The sequence below is a fragment of the Triticum aestivum genome, chromosome 3A, assembly GCF_018294505.1.
Source record: "Triticum aestivum cultivar Chinese Spring chromosome 3A, IWGSC CS RefSeq v2.1, whole genome shotgun sequence".
Classification (NCBI taxonomy): Eukaryota; Viridiplantae; Streptophyta; class Magnoliopsida; order Poales; family Poaceae; genus Triticum; species Triticum aestivum.
In genome coordinates this window covers 23,907,487-23,925,180 of record NC_057800.1, presented here as the reverse complement: position 1 = coordinate 23,925,180, position 17,694 = coordinate 23,907,487, and the positions used below count along the sequence as shown (strand labels likewise).

At 41.3% G+C, this 17,694-nt stretch overlaps 1 protein-coding gene and 1 long non-coding RNA gene across 3 annotated transcripts; both read right to left on the bottom strand.

Annotated features, from left to right (window-relative positions):
• Positions 1 to 468: 468 nt before the first annotated feature.
• LOC123059951 (uncharacterized protein DDB_G0286299) lies at positions 469 to 3,962 on the bottom strand. Its single transcript, XM_044482507.1, has 2 exons — positions 2,304 to 3,962; positions 469 to 942 (listed from the first exon to the last, which is right to left on the bottom strand). Exon 1 carries the CDS (start codon positions 3,877 to 3,879, stop codon positions 2,335 to 2,337), a length of 1,545 nt encoding a protein of 514 aa, XP_044338442.1. The 5' UTR covers positions 3,880 to 3,962; the 3' UTR covers positions 469 to 942; positions 2,304 to 2,334.
• Positions 3,963 to 12,160: 8,198 nt separating this feature from the next.
• On the bottom strand, positions 12,161 to 17,467 carry LOC123057657 (uncharacterized). 2 transcript variants are annotated; one of them, XR_006426903.1, is made up of 7 exons: positions 16,974 to 17,467; positions 16,640 to 16,707; positions 16,420 to 16,516; positions 15,028 to 15,125; positions 14,561 to 14,706; positions 12,965 to 13,125; positions 12,161 to 12,849 (listed from the first exon to the last, which is right to left on the bottom strand). It is a non-coding gene; the product is annotated as an uncharacterized lncRNA (long non-coding RNA). The 2 variants fall into 2 exon arrangements; XR_006426902.1 differs by having other exon boundaries at positions 12,163 to 12,849; positions 12,965 to 14,706.
• Positions 17,468 to 17,694: the final 227 nt, after the last annotated feature.

Genomic DNA, 17,694 nt, shown 5'->3' with positions numbered 1-17,694 from the left:
ATAGGTGCGATTTGCTCCAACCATTCACATGTATAAATGCACAAGCCAAGAAATGCATACACATTTTCAGATTCGAGCCCGATGAGTTTCGTAATACAACAAGGATAGGTCATGGAGGAAGAAACAAGTACGTTGGGGCTTGAGAGGTATCAGGATAGATATTGCTGCGGTTCAGTCGTGTAGAGGAAGTAGAGGAATGATAATTGGAGCAAACTTTGGCAAAGCAATCCGAGAATCACAACTCGCTTGATGAATGCTACGAGTCTGCGGGCCTACAGCTCTCTGACAGACCGCTTGTGTACTGTCTTGAAGATGTGGCTAGAGCAGTAGGAGCCCGCGTCGCACCGGCGGTAGGTGGAACTGTTTCGCCTAGCAGCCTGTTTTATCCTTCGTGAGTCGTTGGGATGGGGATGCAACGTTTTGTACAAGTTCATGCTTTAATTTATGCCCAAATAAGAAGAGTTTTCATCATCCAAAATGAACTTAAGTTCAACACTAGAAGACTGAAACCAAAACAAACTCCAACAAACACAGCATTACATCCAACCATGACAGCTCCAAAACAGCGCTTAGAACTACAAAAGAAGGCTCTTAATCCAGCAGCCTCAACCCAAAGCCAATACGCCTGATCATCGGCCTCCGGCCTCTAGGCCTCTACTACCACTGAATTCAGAAGCAACATTACACGGCCAATAAGACCTAACTCATTGAACAGAAGAAACGGAATTCCAAGTCATGGTCAGCATTATGACGCTGCATTTCCTAGACATGACACCAACATGGGTACTGGCATAAGACAGTATGAGTCAGCTGACCACCAACCATCATAAACAAGACAACGGCCGGCCACAACAGTAGCTCATCACCATGTCTCATGCTCATCCATCGGTTCCACGTCCAATCAACCTTTTGCTACATCAGTCAGTCTTCTTACCCAGCAATCTGGCAATAAAAAGCAAACAGAACCGGAAGTTACATCAGCAATGGAACATTGTATACCACTGTGACATGTAAATACACACTTATCTCAACAGAAATACAATTTCAGTACAGGAAGGGTGCACACAAATCAAACAAATCATGGATGCACATGCTAATCTGGGATCACCATTTGCAAAAACACAAGTGCATATTTAACCAACGGCTTACAAGAAATAGCTCTAGTCACTTTGTTCAACACAGAGAACAATACCACATATCCGTGCTAGCTTCTGCATGATGATGCAGGAAAGGGGCATAACATTCGGCCAAGATACCGAGTTCCGCACTTTTTGAAGCTGCTACAAATTGATCCACGATCCAATAAGGCACAAAGAAATCGAAACTAAAAACTAGGGACCCTGTCAATTTGTGTGAACGACAACTTCCAGAGTTGCTGAAATAACAGACTTAGACAACATCTCTACAATGAACCTCCCAACACAATTTCAGCCTTTCAGGTATTAAGACACCATACTTTAGCATTCTCTGTAGTCCGAACTTCCAACTGAATTTGCATGTCTGCTGACTTTCAGGAAATCAGCCCTTTTTCCGCAAGACACGACATGTCAAATGCCAGATCTAAGAACTAACATGAACAAAAATGCAACAGTTGTACTTTCTAGGATGCTGAAGGGGAAGCAACAAAAAATGATCTCTAAGAGAGATTACAGTTTCCTGAAACTATGTACTGCTGTCCAAAACACAGTGTTACCGAAAAAAAAACGTTGTCAACACGATATTAAATTCACTTAACTAATCGACTTATATAACTTTATAAGTTGCTTGAAAACTGAGACATAAGGTTAAATGTAAGTAACTAAAATGACTAGAAAGTCTAACTAACAATCAAAGACACCAGCAGTTTGATCCTGAACAATATTTTGACAGCCACAATACAATAACAGTAACCGACACAATAATTGCAGGAAGATTTACAAGTTAGTACTGCAAAAGAAACTGTGTATCTAAATACGATGCAGCCATATTTAAATAGAACTATAGAAGCATAAGATATGAGATGCATAATCCATCTCGTGTCCCTTGGCCCTTGTTTCAGACTTTCAGTAGCCACAAATTCACAGGGCCTCACTGCCGGTACAAAATTACACTGGATATATGTCCAACCAAACGTCCAACTCACCTGCATCCGCCTAATCTTTCTAACCTTTTAGGGTGGGTGGAATTTGGACTGCAGATATATAAAGCTAGACTTACTTAAAGTAAACTAGATAAGTAGGATGCTTCACATTGAGTTATATAAAAATCTTCGATATATCATCATGATACGACATAATAGCACAGGCGTAAGTAGAATGATATACCGCATAAATGGCTTGACAGCAACAGAAGGGTTTAGTCCAGCAGTCCTATGAATATGTTGGTCACCTCCTTATTTGTGTCAGCACGGCGCATCCCTATCCTCAACTCAGCTACCCTTTGCTTCTTGATCTTGGATTCTAAAGCACATGCCTTCTCGTCGTCCATGAACTCAAATGCTCTCTTCAGTGTCTCCCCACATGGATGTTGGGCCTGGATGTCCTCCACATAAGAGGTAAGGTTGGGGTACAATTTCTGCAATTCATCAAACCCTTTGTGCATGCCTCTCACATTAGCATCAGTGTCCATTTTCTCTTCATGAGTTTCCCCTTCCTTCTTAAACAGAGCATGGGTGCCACCATTTTGAGCATCACCCATAGCCTCCTTTGGCGTGGGGTTCTCTACATCTTCATCCGTTTTCTCTTTGTCAGACTTTACACCCTTGCTCCTCACCGAAGTTCCACCATTCCGAGCGGTAGTATCCACGGTCTCCTTTGTAGTGCCAGTTTTCACATCGCCTTCCAATTCCTCCTTTTGGTTTCCCCGCTTTCTACTCTTAGCAGGAGTATCAGCAGTGCTAGCCTTCTTTGATGACCCGCCCTTGCTATCTTCGTCTGCCTTCTCTTTGGTGGCCTGCTTTGCTGTACCACTCTTTGAATAGCCCTCTGTTTCATCGGCGCTAGCAGTGGTCTCCTTTGCTGTACCACCCTTTGAATAGCCCTCTGTTTTCTCCTTGCTAGTCTGCCCCTTCTTCTTGCTCTTTGAGGAAGCAGCCTCATTTTGAGCCATGGTGGCTGCAGCGATCTGCTTTGCATTCTCTCCCCACACTTGCTCCGAGAGCTTGAACTTGCGGAGGTCATCATCTTTCTCTGGCAGAGCGCCCGTGCTCACCGCTTTCTCATATCGCTGCCTGATATTCCGCACCTTCTCATACATTTCCGTCTTGGTGACGTTCTTCCTTTCGAGGCTGGCACCAACCGCAGTAATAAGCTCACGAGCGCCCGGCTGGGTGCCATTGGCCTTGACGTGGCGAACAAGAGCCTCCAGGATCTTGATCTCGTCCTCAGTAGTCCAGCGCCTGGGCTGTCCGGGTTTCTCAAGCTTGGTCCACGGCCCAGTCTTCTCCGGCTGGGCCTTGTGCTTCTTCTTACCCTCGCTGGCAGGAGTGAGCTCGGAGAGTGCCTTCTCCGCCGCCCCGGCCTTTGCCTTCTTGGCCGTGCCGGACGGAGAGGGCTCCGCCAAAGACTTACCCTTCTTCTTGTCCTTGGCCGGCGGCGTGGGCTCACCGGCGTCGGATTCGAGCTTGGAGGAGGCGATCTGGCGCAGCTCGAAGGCCTCGGCGTCGATCTTGCCCGACTCGGAGGACTCCTCGTCACTTTCATCCGACGAATCGGCGTCGGCCTCGGCGTCGTCGGCCGTGGCGGCGGAAGGGGGTTTGGGGGAATTTTGGGTCGCGGGGGTGGCCTCCGCCTCCTCCTCCTCCTCCTCCTCCTCCTCCGCCGAGCTGGACTCGTCGGCGGAAGACTCCTCCTCCGGAGGCGGGGGCGGCGGCGGCGACGGCTGGCGGCGCTTGCGGCCCATCCTCGCCGCTAGGGTTTCGGGGGCAGGAGCGGCGAGCAGGGGTGGGTGTTGGGTGGAAGTGGAAAAGAGGAGACGGCAGCGACGCGGTGGCTGCGCTGTGAATTCGTTAGATTATTGAGGGCATGAACGGAATTTCGCGTAGGCCTACGCCACGTTGTTTTCTTTTAGGAAATGCTGCCGATTGTTTTTCTTGGACAAGCCCGGGGCCTGGAGCTTGGCCCAAATCCTGGTTCCGCCCATGCTCCTTGCAACCTTACCTTTTTCTTGGACAAAAAGTAGTCAAGTAAGCTCTTTGAAACTTCAAAGTAAAACTTAAGCACGTAAAATATAAGGCCCCACCTGATCCGATAATGAAATTTTCTTACTATGTTACTTGGTACTACTAAATATGAAGTAGCATATGATGTCAATCAAGCATTGAAACACACCCACGTACATGCGTTGTGATGTCATTGATTATCAGGATCATATCCCGATCATTGAATATATATTTGGTCCATTCGTTTCACATGTATAAATATACATGATGCGAGCTGGATATGCATTTTGTGAACCTAGACCATGCACGACACCGCTATAGCTATAGAAAGGGGGACAAACAGTATCCTTGTGGCTTGAGAGGTATCGGAAGAAATATTGCTTTACTACACTTGCATAACGGGGGCAATGCATTAACCATTTGAGCAAATGTCATGTATCACGGTTGAGAATCACAGGTCATGTGTACGGGTGTCGGGTGTCGATTCAGCAGCTCTCTACTGAAGAGACCACAGAGTTAATCTGTTTTGACGACTCTTGATGTCCCCAATCTGTACTATTAAAGGGAGTTCGGGCATCGCCGTTTTGTACCCACAACCTCCTTCGATCGATGGCCCTACCACCGCCGCTTTTTTTTGTTTGTTGATCATTCTGTCTCATGTTGGTCTTCTCAGTGAGAAAACGGTTCTACGTGCCCCAAGCAACACATCATGCGTCTCTCCCTCCCAGTTTGTCTTGCCACTGGTGCATGTCCCCATTTGCCATCTCCCTCCCGCCCCGCAGCGACGCCGACAACCGGTGGTGACCAGAGACCAACGAGACTACATCCCTTAACTCTCTACCCTCCCTCTACCAATGATAGTGGGGCATTGTCCACCCGACCTCCAGGCGACACCAACGACGATAGAGTCCAAGGAGCTGGACTCCTTGGAGGAAGACTCTGGTGGCGACAGCTCGTGGTGCTTGTGGCCCATCCTCCCCGCTAGGGTTTCAGGAGCAGGAGCGACGGAGAGGGTGGCGAGCAGAGGGTGTTGGGTAGAAGTGGAAAAGAGGAGGTGGCAGCGACGCGATGGCCGCACTATGAATTTGTTAGAGCATTGAGGGCATGAATGAAATTTCGTGTAGGCCTATGCCATGTTGTTTTCTTTTAGGAAATGCCGCCGATTGTTTTTTTTAGCTTTCGTTTTTCGAGATTGGCTTCTCCGACCAATGATTTTTCTAAATAGATAGGCTTCTATTTAGCCTTTTTCCCCGGTGATTTATAAAATGTCATGGCTTTTAAAAATGCATGTGGATTTAAGAATTATCTATGAACTTTGAATATGTTCTGAATTTAAAGAAAACTTCATGAATTTATAAAATGGTTGCAAATTTGAAAACATGTTTGCGATATTAAAATGCTCAGGAGATGCCTTCTCCGTCCCAACTCGAGCCTTCTTGACCTTGCCCAATAGAGCGGGCTCAAGCATCGTCTTCTCCGCCCCAACCTTAGGATTCTTCTTAGCCTTGTCTGATAGAGTGGGCTTAAGATCTGCTCTTTCCACGCCAGTGGCAGATACAGGACCCAGGGCGGGGGGGGGGGGGGGCTGGGACGTGAAGAATAAATGCTTTGTTCACTGTACCATCATGGACAATGTAGAAATACTGTAGCAAGCCTAGGGCCCGGGGGTTGACTCAATTGGCCCTGCCCCTGCTCCTGGCAGGGGGGGGGGGCTGGGACGTGAAGAATAAATACTTTGTTCACTGTACGGGGGGCTGGGACGTGAAGAATAAATACTTTGTTCACTGTACCATCATGGACAATGTAGAAACACTGTAGCAAGCCTAGGGCCCGGGGATTGACTCAATTGGCCCTGCCCCTGCTCCTGGCAACCTTAGCCTTCTTCTTGGACAAAAAGTAGTCAAGTAAGCTCTTCAAAACTTCAAAGTAAAACTTAAGCATGTAAAATATAAGGCCCCACTTGATCTGTTAATAAAACTAGTCGCGAAGCCATGCGTTTGCACGGGCTAGGTATTTGCTATTATTTTAGAATCCATATTATAGAAGATAGTAATTCATAAGGGGTGTATTTCTATGAGTAAGTTTTCCGTACGTTTGACTAATCGATGAACTAAATTTGGTGTTTAAAGATATATGCTTTGAGATAAGCTGCTACCTGCATATATGTATATTGTTTCTATTTTAATTTTATGAACACTGATAATTAGAAATCCCAGCATTCCTTCATGCATACATGGATTTGAACACTAACTATCTCCGAATAGTCACGTTGTCGTTGTTAGTCCTTTATGAAACGAATAAGAACAACATCACCTCTTAGTGATATGATGTAGTATTTTATTTTGGAGAACTACTATTTGCAAAAAATATTTTCCCTTAATCATAAGTTTTTATTGATAAATAACCCCGTTCTTGAAAAAAGTAGTAAGGGGGCACATATATTTATGATCATTCTTGACACTTGATATCCTTCCAGTTAACTGAGCGTAAATGAACAATGCTTGTTACTCATGTGAGCCAAATAATTTTGAATTAAACGACATCATAACTTTAAAAAGTGCAAATAGGAGAACACATATATAACTTATAGAGAGCTTATGTCACCAAAGAGTCATGGAAATCTGTAGTAAAGCAGATTGCGCAGTATATGCACTTGTACCACATTTTTAAATACCAATATGTATAAACATGATTTTATTTATTGTGGAGGGGAATATTTTAGAGGCTGAGTCATTTCCATCCTTCATTTCTCAGCGGCTCAGATTGGTACATCACACTCATTATACAAAATAAAACCAAAGGAATGTTTGTCGATCCTTGGCCTTGTATTGATAGTGGACATGCATTTTGAAAGAAAGTTTCGTCCTATAAATTCTTCTAGTTATGTTTCTACACGTAGTACAGAGACAAGAAGACTTGCCAAGGGTCTATTTTGAATAGTTAATCTTGTTTCAAAAAAAAAAGTTGAATAGTTAAGCTAAGAAGCGCATACTTCATCCTAGCATCCTGCGTTGACAATCATATCTTGTGTGCGCTGTCTCATGTGGATGTTGACCACTTTTGTAGCGGGTCTAGGAGAGAAAGGAGCAAAGAAGGCCTGCAAAATAATATATCCATCAGTAGTAATGTATGGCCACATCTATGCAATTCGATACATCCGTGGTTTAATGTGAAACTGTTGCGTATGTCTGGTCGATGTATTTAACTGTGGTCGGACACATGCGTCTATAATATTGACCCCAAATATCATACAGTGGTGGATATTTCGGTCAAACTCAAATTCATTGATGAACGTGCCCACGGCAACTCCGGTGTTCGGCCAAAGATTCCTCACTGATCAATTTGTGTGGTGTTCAATCTATGTACACTGGGGAAGCGGGAGTTAATTTGAAAAAAAAAGAAGTAAAAAAATAATGATGATCAAGTTGCTTTTTTGCCCTGGCTTTTGAATGAGAAAATAATTGATCAAAATGGGGCTGATCAAATACATGATAACTTCTGAATACCTTATTCTTCACTAGTAAATGCGCACGTGCAACGCACGTTAATATTTAGGCAATATATTGATTGCACACGGATATTAGGTATATGCTATTATTTGTGTGTTTATTCTATGATTAGTTCAATATTTGGTATGATATTAATTGTACGTTAAACACGTTTAACGCTCGTCATTGGAGCAGTCTAGGTCGTTGGATTGACTTAGTTCGATGGCCGAAATCAGTTGGATATGATCCTTTGGGTCTTTTTATATTGGTATATTTAGGTAATATATTAATTGCTTGTGGATATTAGGTATGCTATTATTTGTGTGTTTATTATATGATTAGTTCAATATTTGGTATGACATTAATTACACGTTAAACACGTTTAACGCTAGCCATTGGAGCAGTCTAGGTCATTGGATTGACTTAGTTCGATGGGCGAGATCAGTTGGATCTGCTCCTTTTGGTCTTTTTATATTGGTATAGATGTACTGGTTCAAAAGCACGAGATTGATGTATTAATTCGTCTTCATGCAAGAGGATCATGGTTTGGAACTCTGGATTAGGGATGAAAATGGAGTGGAAACTTTCCGTTTTTCCGGAGGAAAAATGGAAACGGAGAGAAAATATGAAAACGGAAACGGAAATTTGCAAAACGGAAGTAGAAATGGAATTTTTTATGCGGAAACGGAAACAAAAACAAAACGGTGTTTTCCGGTGGGACATGCATGGAAATGAAACTTTCCGTTTCCGTGAATATGGAATTTCTGTTTTTACTATAGACCTATAGCTGCTTCATAGCCCAACCACCAAAGAGAACACAATGACATAATTAGTAGAATAGATCTAAGGCTCAACTTCTACTACCACACATGTACTCAGCTTGACCCTATATGCAATTGTCCGGTACTACTACAATACTATGCTAAGTTGCTAACATAATGATATTATTTTGTAGCCATGTTGACAACTCATTAAATTTGTTTGTTTTTGTGTGTATTTCTCTATGATTCAAGGGGTTTTTAAGTTCCGATCAATGCCTATTTCTGTTTCCGTATCCTCTTTGTATTCGCTCCATGTCCGTTTCCGGTAGTATCTGTTTCCGTATTCATTTCCGGGATTTCTGTATTCGTTTCCGCTTCTGCAAAAAAATATGAAAACAAATATGATAGCACTCAGTTCCGTCCGTTTCCGCTCCATTTTCATCCCTACTCTGGATGGATTTTTGGGACATCATCTTCTTTATATAGACACGTCAGAGTTGAAGGCCTGATTAGCCGAATAAACATGGCTATAACTATGACCAAACCCTAATAATAAGATTGGGAGGATATTTATCTTGTTTTAATAGTAACATAAATCGTAGGTTAAGGTAGATCAATAGCATGACGAATTTGTACTTGCTGCATGTGTTAAAGTTTAACGCCATGTGAATACCAATATGTATTGGAGCAGAAGTCTTAATCCGAGTTAGATATGTGAAATTAGGATATAGCTTGTAATCACACGATGAGATCAAATTAACACAAAGAAATACAGTAATCAGCACTATACATGCACGTGGCAACCAATTAATTCCACTTGTGTTCTCTTGCGAGCATGTTTGCACCTGGCTATAAATCCATCAGGCTAGCTAGCCTCCATGAAGATCCATCCAGCTGCCTGCTTCGAGCTACTTCTCCATAGGTGCGCATCTGACGGAACTAACAAAATGTACGCATACAGGTTTAATATGTCGAGCCATCGGCATATATCAATCGATGTATAGCTACAGTAATAACAATGTACAAACCAATATATTTACCTAGTCATATATGTATTACTACCATTCATTGCCAGTTGATTACATACCTCTTGCTGGCCAACCCCATGGTCGGCTTATAAGGAACGAACGTCCGGTACTATTATTTCATGGCGCTTGTGCCGTTGTGCGTCACCTTGAATGTCCGAAGCACCCATGTGTTTGATGGTCGGCTGTCCCATCAATGGTGACAATTCTGAGCTAGTCCAACCTCATTTGGATCTGCTAAATTATATTATATAGTGTATATACTATTCTGTAAAAATGAAATAAATATAACACCACACTAATTAGGACTAAAAAGAATGAACAATTACATCATGGAAGCTTGGAAGAATTTAACATTGAAGAAGGCAACCAAGCAAGACTCCTCCGCTGAAAAATTATCTATACTAAACTCCTTGCCGCACAACACGTTGAAGGCCTGCAGCACCGATGACCCCATGTATATAGGAAGTATAATACATGCATGCATTGTTCCTCTTTCAATTTGACTGATCGATGGGCATAACATCTAGACCAGGGACCAAGATCGATCAAGCCAGCTTTGTGCACTTGCACACCTGACCAGAAGATTAATCAAGTGCTCAGCACATGTACTTGTACATCTCACGGGAATTTATCGACAATAAGAAACGCGAGGATGGCCGACGGCGTTCTTTCTCTTCGTAGGATTAGCGATAGATGTGTTTTTCTATTACCACATCGTCAATGGTCCATCTTTTTTTCTAGTTTCTTTCTCAATCTGAGACATTATAATTAGGGCTCACACAATCCAGTCCGCTAGATCAATGGCTTGCAGTTTTTTCTCTGATTGGTGTGTAAAGGTTGTTGTGTTTTTCTACAGGTACTAGTAGAATGCCCGTGCGTTGCTACGGGCACAAAAGAAATATAGATGAGTCCAAGAGCATAAGTTGTGGCCATCTTTTATCTTCTCCACGAAGATGTTGTCCCTCAACTTTTCTACATATACAGGTAATATATACTTTTAGATATATACCAAGATTGTGGGAAGACATAAGGTAACATTTCATATCTCGTTCCTTTCCATTTCCTCCATATTCACCATCGCAACAAGACGTGACATCATGTGCATTCTCCCGCAAAAAAAATAAAAAAAATGTTAATTCTCCCTAGCTGCCTCCTATTTTCTGACAAACCTTGGACCTCACCTCCGACCTTGCTATCACATAGTCATCTCTCTTCTCTTTCATTGTTCATATCCTTTCCATCAACGGATGATAGTACATTACATTTAGTTGAAATATATTGCCCATCTCTCTTCATTAGTTCAAACTTTTGAATAAGTTGGCTGAAGCATGAATCAATATGGTATCCAAGCCAAGAGGTCTTTTGAGTTCAAGACCCCACCAACGCAGTATTAAAATAGAAGATCCTACGTTCTACATCGATCACACATCTAAGCACTAAATAAGCCTAAACGTGATAGTGCATTACATTTAGTTGAAATATATTGTCCATCTCGCTTCATCAGTTCAGATTTTTTGATGAGTTGGCTGGAGCATGAATTCAATAAACACCTCACGTTAATATTCTCTCATTGTCACATACATTTGAAAACAGTGACGATTGTCATGTGGGCGATGTTTTTGTCGATAATCTCAAGACCAACTGGCTCAGTATCTTGGAGGTGCTCATATGGGTAGAGTGTGCATGCATGCGTTCATAAGGATGAGTGTGTGTACCTGTTTGTAAACATCGGCGTTTGTACTGTGTGTGTTTTAACTTCAGAATACACAAGAATTATATCACAAGCACAAGTGTCAAGATATAACAACATGATGGTTTTCAAATTAAGGAGTTCTGTGAATATACATTTCTTGCCAAAGGAAACAGGAATATACATAGCAACTGGTGAATAAAGTCATATGGAGGATATAGTGCACCCCCTCCTCCCATGTAAAATTCAACATGTTAATTGCTTTGCATCCATTTTATAAACCAAGCCTTGCTTTAGTTGATGCCACCTAACAAGAGAATAGGCAAACATATGTACATGATTACACAATACATTAATTTCAGTGGTATTTTTTAATATGTTCGATGCTAGGCTAGCATATTATCAGATCAACAAACAAAACTTCAACATTCATTCAGAAACTCGGGTAGGTGACGTCTAAATATTTTACCAACTTCAACAAGATGGAAAACAAATAGCAAGAAATATATGCACAATACAAAAGTGTCTCTTACCATGACAACACCCAATATAAATTAAAAATACGAAAAAGTTGTTACAGTAGTACTATTACTTACAACAAGAATTGTATGTTTCCTAAGCAAACTGCAACTTTCTGGAATAAATGTTTCTTGACATTCAATGTTCATTTTAGAATCCACGTAAAGTGTTGTGGAATAATTGTTTCTTGAAAGTCAACTTTCTGTATAGCGTAATTTCTTATGCATGAGAGATAAATAATGCACAAAATATAGAACCATAAGATAGCTGGAAGCCTGCTACTGTAAATTGGTGAAACTATGAGCCAGCAACAGAATAACATGGAAAGCAAGTATGAGAAATATGAAACTGCTATTCCTCTGTACAAAGCCAATACGAATTCCAGCCCATGCTATTAGTGAATCCTGTTGACCATGAAGAAGCTAAATGGAAAAATACTACTTTTTATATAATAGAAAATAGACCGCAAGAAGACACGAAATAACAAAGAAAAGCAAAAAAAAGTTTAGAAGGTTGAACCTAATGCTAGCACCATGGTAATAAACCCATGTCTACAAAGGAACATTAGCATTCAAATGTGAGAGCTCAGTAGCTTGTCATGTCTATATTTTGTTGCACTTGTATCTGATTTGAAATTTAAAGAATTATGATGAGAAACTCACGTAGAACTGCAGTATAATCTTTTGAATAAACATTGTCAATTGTCTAAGAGTGCTAACATTTAAACTCATTCAAAATGTTGGCAAATGGAATGAGAAATGTAATACCCGAGATAATACATTATAAGGCTACAACAAGTCCCCTCCAATTTTTAGGAAGCTCTCCACTATATGTGTAGCAATGAACCAGCCTCAAAACCCATTATAGACTGCCAGATAGATATTTGTTTCTTCAATTTCTAACAAACATATAAAATATTGATTGAGAAGCACTCCTGCTTACTACACAGTGATTCATAACATCAAAGTGCAGGAACAAACTTGATTTTGTTGAACAGATAAAATTCACCTTGTTCTTCTTCACCAAAGTCTTCCCCAAGATTTTTCATCTAGTCTTCTTTCCCATATATATTTTTTCTTCAGAAAGGAGGCCTACCTAGGCTTCTTTCCCATATCTGCACAAGTCATGCTTAGAGCTGGTCCTTGTGAAGCACTAACCTACCTTGGCTCAACGCCAATGTGCATCAGCCTATCAAAAGCATAGGTGTAAGAATCATCCATGTACTCTGCACAAACAAGGGAAAAATCGTATGAGCTTTGATGCTTCACTATATTATAGTTTAGCAGAAGAGATAAACGGGCAGAAGTCTGGATGTATAGTAGTGGGGAAGCTGAGGTTACCTGGATTACCGATCAAAGGTGCCTTCCATTTGCCCTTGTGGTTCAGGTTCCTAAATTTTTGAATGCACAAAAACTTATGCCAGAAGTTGGACGCCCGAGGTATCCTATGCCATTTGGGGCGATGGAATTTCGAGTAACTGCTTGTTGAATTGATGATATTGCTGGGCATTGAATTAACTGAATCAGAGTGACTTCTAAAGATAGGGCACGATAGAATCACAAAGCATAGAAAAAGTAGATAAGTTTGTGTGAGATACTCACAGTCAATAATTTAGAAGCTTCTACATTACTAAAAAATGCACTACATAGATATTATAGTTGTATCCACTATTCTCTTAACGGGCATAAATTGTAGCAAACTAAGCCAACATAATCCGCCTGTAATACTTAACCAGTGTCCAACATCCTTGAGTAACAAAACCAAGTATTAATGTTGATCACTTACAAAAGAAATGGGCTACAATCACAAGATAAATGACATGGAAAAGGTCAACCGAACCTTTAAAAGTGGGAACTGTAGCGTCAGTCCAATTCCGCTGCCATGGCACCATTTTTTGCTGCACCTAGTGCCACCCAAAGTTTGTCCTAATATTCTATTGCTAGTATATAAGTTCTAAAGTATTTTACTAACAAACAAAAAGGTGGGAAAATGTGAATCTGCAAATTACGAGGACAAAATAAAATCAAAAGTCCAAACGGATGTGTTAAGATCAGTTTATACGTGCAGCCAAATGTTACAAAGCTAGCTTACATGAGTTCAATCCACCAGAATCGAGAAGATGCACAAAATGTCGGGAAACGAATTACAAACACTACCATTTTAAAGAACAAAAGGTAAACGTAGTCCAGCCTTTCAGTGAATACTGAAGCGGAAAATAGAAATATTTATGAATCTCCAGAACAAACAAAATAACACAGAGTGGAAGCTTAGAAAGATATAGTAATGCCTCGCCAGCGTCACCTTCAAAGTTGCATATGTTACACCCAGACACACATAATGACACAAAAGAATTATGCTGGAATTTAATGTTCGGGCTAGAAGTAATTTGTTTCCATTTTATTGTACCCAGATTCTGTTGGTTACTTTTCCTACTGAATTTATCCTGCATATAAATAAGGGTTACTGAATCGTTGGAACCTAATCATTGTCGGTACCAAATTTTTGAACCATACTCCTAAAACAAGTAGTACCGATTGTTCCGCATAATGCATATAAGGTGTGTCAGTTTCTATCCGTGGCTCCCTGCTCCAAGTACCCCGCCGGTGAATCTTATGGCCGAAAGGCGACCGTGTGAAGCGATGGCGTCTGGTCGTAGGCGTCTGCTCATGTTTCTATCCATATAAATGTCAAAATGTCAAACCAGATGTGTGTGCTAGAAGATTGTTCCTAATTCAATATAAATGGATAATTTTTTACTGTTGCCCTTTATTTCTTGAAGACCAGTCAGTCTAGTTTTCCCTAGGTTCTGAAATCGCTGCATGGGCCCTCAACTTCTTCAGGTTCGGCTCTTGTGCAGATACAGTTAGCCTTTGCACTACAAATTTATTAGCAAAACATATGTTTCCTACATAGAACATAAAGCTAGCCAATCTCACCGAGAAATCATAGTGCCCTGCCTGAAGTTCCTGAAGCTCCTGTATGCCAAAGATGTAACTCCGTTGTTGTCTGAGCTTCCACTGGGCAATGTGTAGACAACTCTAAGCTTCATTTCCTCAATCATCATATCAGCATCCTTGTTGAACTGAAGAATACATATATATATGGAATATAGTTGGTGGAATGCTAATCATCCAGAGCCTGATGACATTGACAACACAACACTAAATCATAGAAACCGGTGAAATTCCATAAATATCTTGAAGAAAGATCGATTCATAAACTTAGGTGGATGGAATAGAACACATATGTGTGTGCTCGTTTCATACTGCTGGGTGGACGGGATAAAATCGCCATGGACACTCTCTCATTGGACAGCATCTCTACTGAATAGGGAATAATTATCTCTATCAATAAGCAAAAGCAAACAACTGAAACAAGATAACTATATCACTTCAGTCCTTACATTGAGACGCCAATTTGATCACAGAAGACCATCTGTAAAAATGCAGAACAACATGGGCCTTGGCCTCAATTCGGCGACCCAACTTCAATTTTGAAAGCCTGCAAGCAAGCGAGAGATAGGAGTGAGCACAGTAATCTGAAATCAAATGAGAGAGTGTCAGCATTGTCGTCGTGCTCCCCTGCTCAGGCCATCTCGGTGCAGCCACATCCCGTTCAGAAAATGTTCGATAAATGAATTGAATTTATTATATATGCTTTCATGTAATCACCAATTTTTTTAGTTATAAAAATAGATTGACTTGGGATTTCCAAACATGTTGGTGTCAAATGTATATTTACTCACTTAACATTGAACTATACAATATTGTGTATAGGATATACTGTACTCAGGCATGTAAATACGATAACTTTGTCATGCATCATTCATACGAAGCTCATTCTCACTTTTCTCATTCATACGAAGCTCATTTGTTCTCCTTCTTTATTTGTATCAGAATTTCTGAATTTAATGATGTTGTCAGTTCTGACCAATTTGTTCAATGCACATACACATTTAATCAACCAGCACCATTAGCCATTTTGTGAAAAAACTAATTAAATAGAACCATGCACTACCCGAAACTACATGATGCCAATGTCCTTACCTTTGTTGCTTGCAAGAATGCATACTAAAACATGGGGCAAAATCGTAGCTCTAATCATGGCAGTCCTTGTTAGTTGTCGTTAATCTACATCTCATAGAAATATTATTTGCTGAAGACAATCTCAACATACAAATCTGAAGAGTTTTATTAAAACTCAGCTAGATGCCTTTCCCAAAATAGTACTCAATTCATCCCAAAATAAGTATCGCTGGTTGAGTTCAACTTTAGTATTTTGAGATGGATGGAGTAGTATTTTATACGAAGAGAATTATATAGGTTCCACACTTACAAAGATTGGTAGGCATAAATATGAGTACTATCCATGGAAGTCATATTCAGTACTTCGATGGAGAATATCAGTATCATCTTTAGAAGAATTTAGCACCATGTCTAGTTTAATTACACGGACACCTATTTGCAGAGCCATGATGATGGGAACGTCACTGCAGTCACTGATTAGCTGATTGCTAGTAAAATATGAGTACTGCGGTGTAACGAAATAGTGGGACAACGGTGCATTCATGTCATGGCGGACCTGGTAACATGAGATTTACATCAAAATTAAGAGCAAAGCTTGTAACAGCAGATTGTTCCTAGGAAAATAAATAAACAAATAGAGCAAATAACCAAATTCAAACCAGGTACCATTTCAGTAAAATCTGCAAAATGATCCTACAAAGCATTGCAGCAAATTTGTTGAGCTACCTCAAGGAATCTAAAAATGCCAAGACCGGAAGATCGACACTTACTATATCAGGCGCTTCCTTATCATCTCATCCATGATAATCTGAACAACCGAGCTTCAGAAGTTCATAAGTATCTGCTAGATCGCTCAATCCTGTATTCCTGTTGTAGGGCAAAATCAACAGTTAATTGCATTAAGGTTTCAGATACAATAGATAGATACGTAAGATGCATCATTATGGTGTACATAGATGAAGCATTATAAGATGATGACACTGTTCGTACCAGATAGTTCCCATCGCTTTCACAGTTTCCCATCTCTACCCATGTTTCTATGCATTTTGGATCATCATCTGTAGAAAACGAAGTCTTGAATATCAGTTTTTTTGCCACCACACGGTACTTCCTAAAATTAGGTGGTTGCTTACTGTCAACAAAACAAGATTTTATGTTAGAAATAATAAGGGCATGTACTGTTTAATACAGATTCTGCGCAGTCAGACTTCTAATCCTATTGGTGACTATAGACAAAGATAAGATACGAGGTAAACAACTAAACACACACCCTTGGGAACATACACGGAAGAGATTCAGGATTGTGTTTCCAGTAACGGTATACCTCTGGCCATCGTGTTTCTAGTACCGGTGTGTGCCTCTGGCCATCGACACGAAGAGGTGCAGGAAGCGGAGGGCCTCGACATCAAGCCCCAGCCCGTCAACGTCGCGACGCTCGGCGAGCAGGCACATATGCGTTCACGCGTCCTCGCCTCCCTGCCGCGGTCGAGCGTCGCCAAACGGCCCCACACAAGCTTTGACTCCATGAGTTACATGCTCCTCTTCCCGTGACGAGCGCCGCCTGCCTGTCCCCTAGATCCAGCCTCGACGTGACAACGTCGAGCGTCACCGCCTCCGATTCCTACGAGCACGAAGCCGAGGGCTCCAGGAAGAGGCCGGAAGAGGATAGGTGTAGCGGAAGAAAACCTGAGCGAGCTGTGGGAGGGAGGAGGGGAGAAGGGACCACGATCTCGCTCGGGCAAGGAAAGCGATAATTGGGGAAGGATATATTCTGTAGTTATTGCGAGGATCGTGCGAGAGGATTTCTTGGGCTACGTAAAAGTGTGTGGGAGGGAGCAAAGGTGGAGCTAAGTATGGAAAGAGATCGGTGGCTTCGACGGCTGTATTTTTTTCCGAGCGGAGCTAAGTATGGAAGAAGATCGGTGGGAGAAATAAATCGGAGAGGGAGGTGATTTGTTTGGAAGGTGATCTCCTGTATATGGTATTATTTTTGAATTCTTAATTACCAAATATTTACATGATTGAATTAAATCGACACCTGCCAA

What these genes read in the sequence shown, in the direction of transcription:
- LOC123059951 (XM_044482507.1), bottom strand. Translation starts at nt 3,879, where the DNA reads ATGGGCCGCAAGCGCCGCCAGCCGTCGCCGCCGCCGCCCCCGCCTCCG.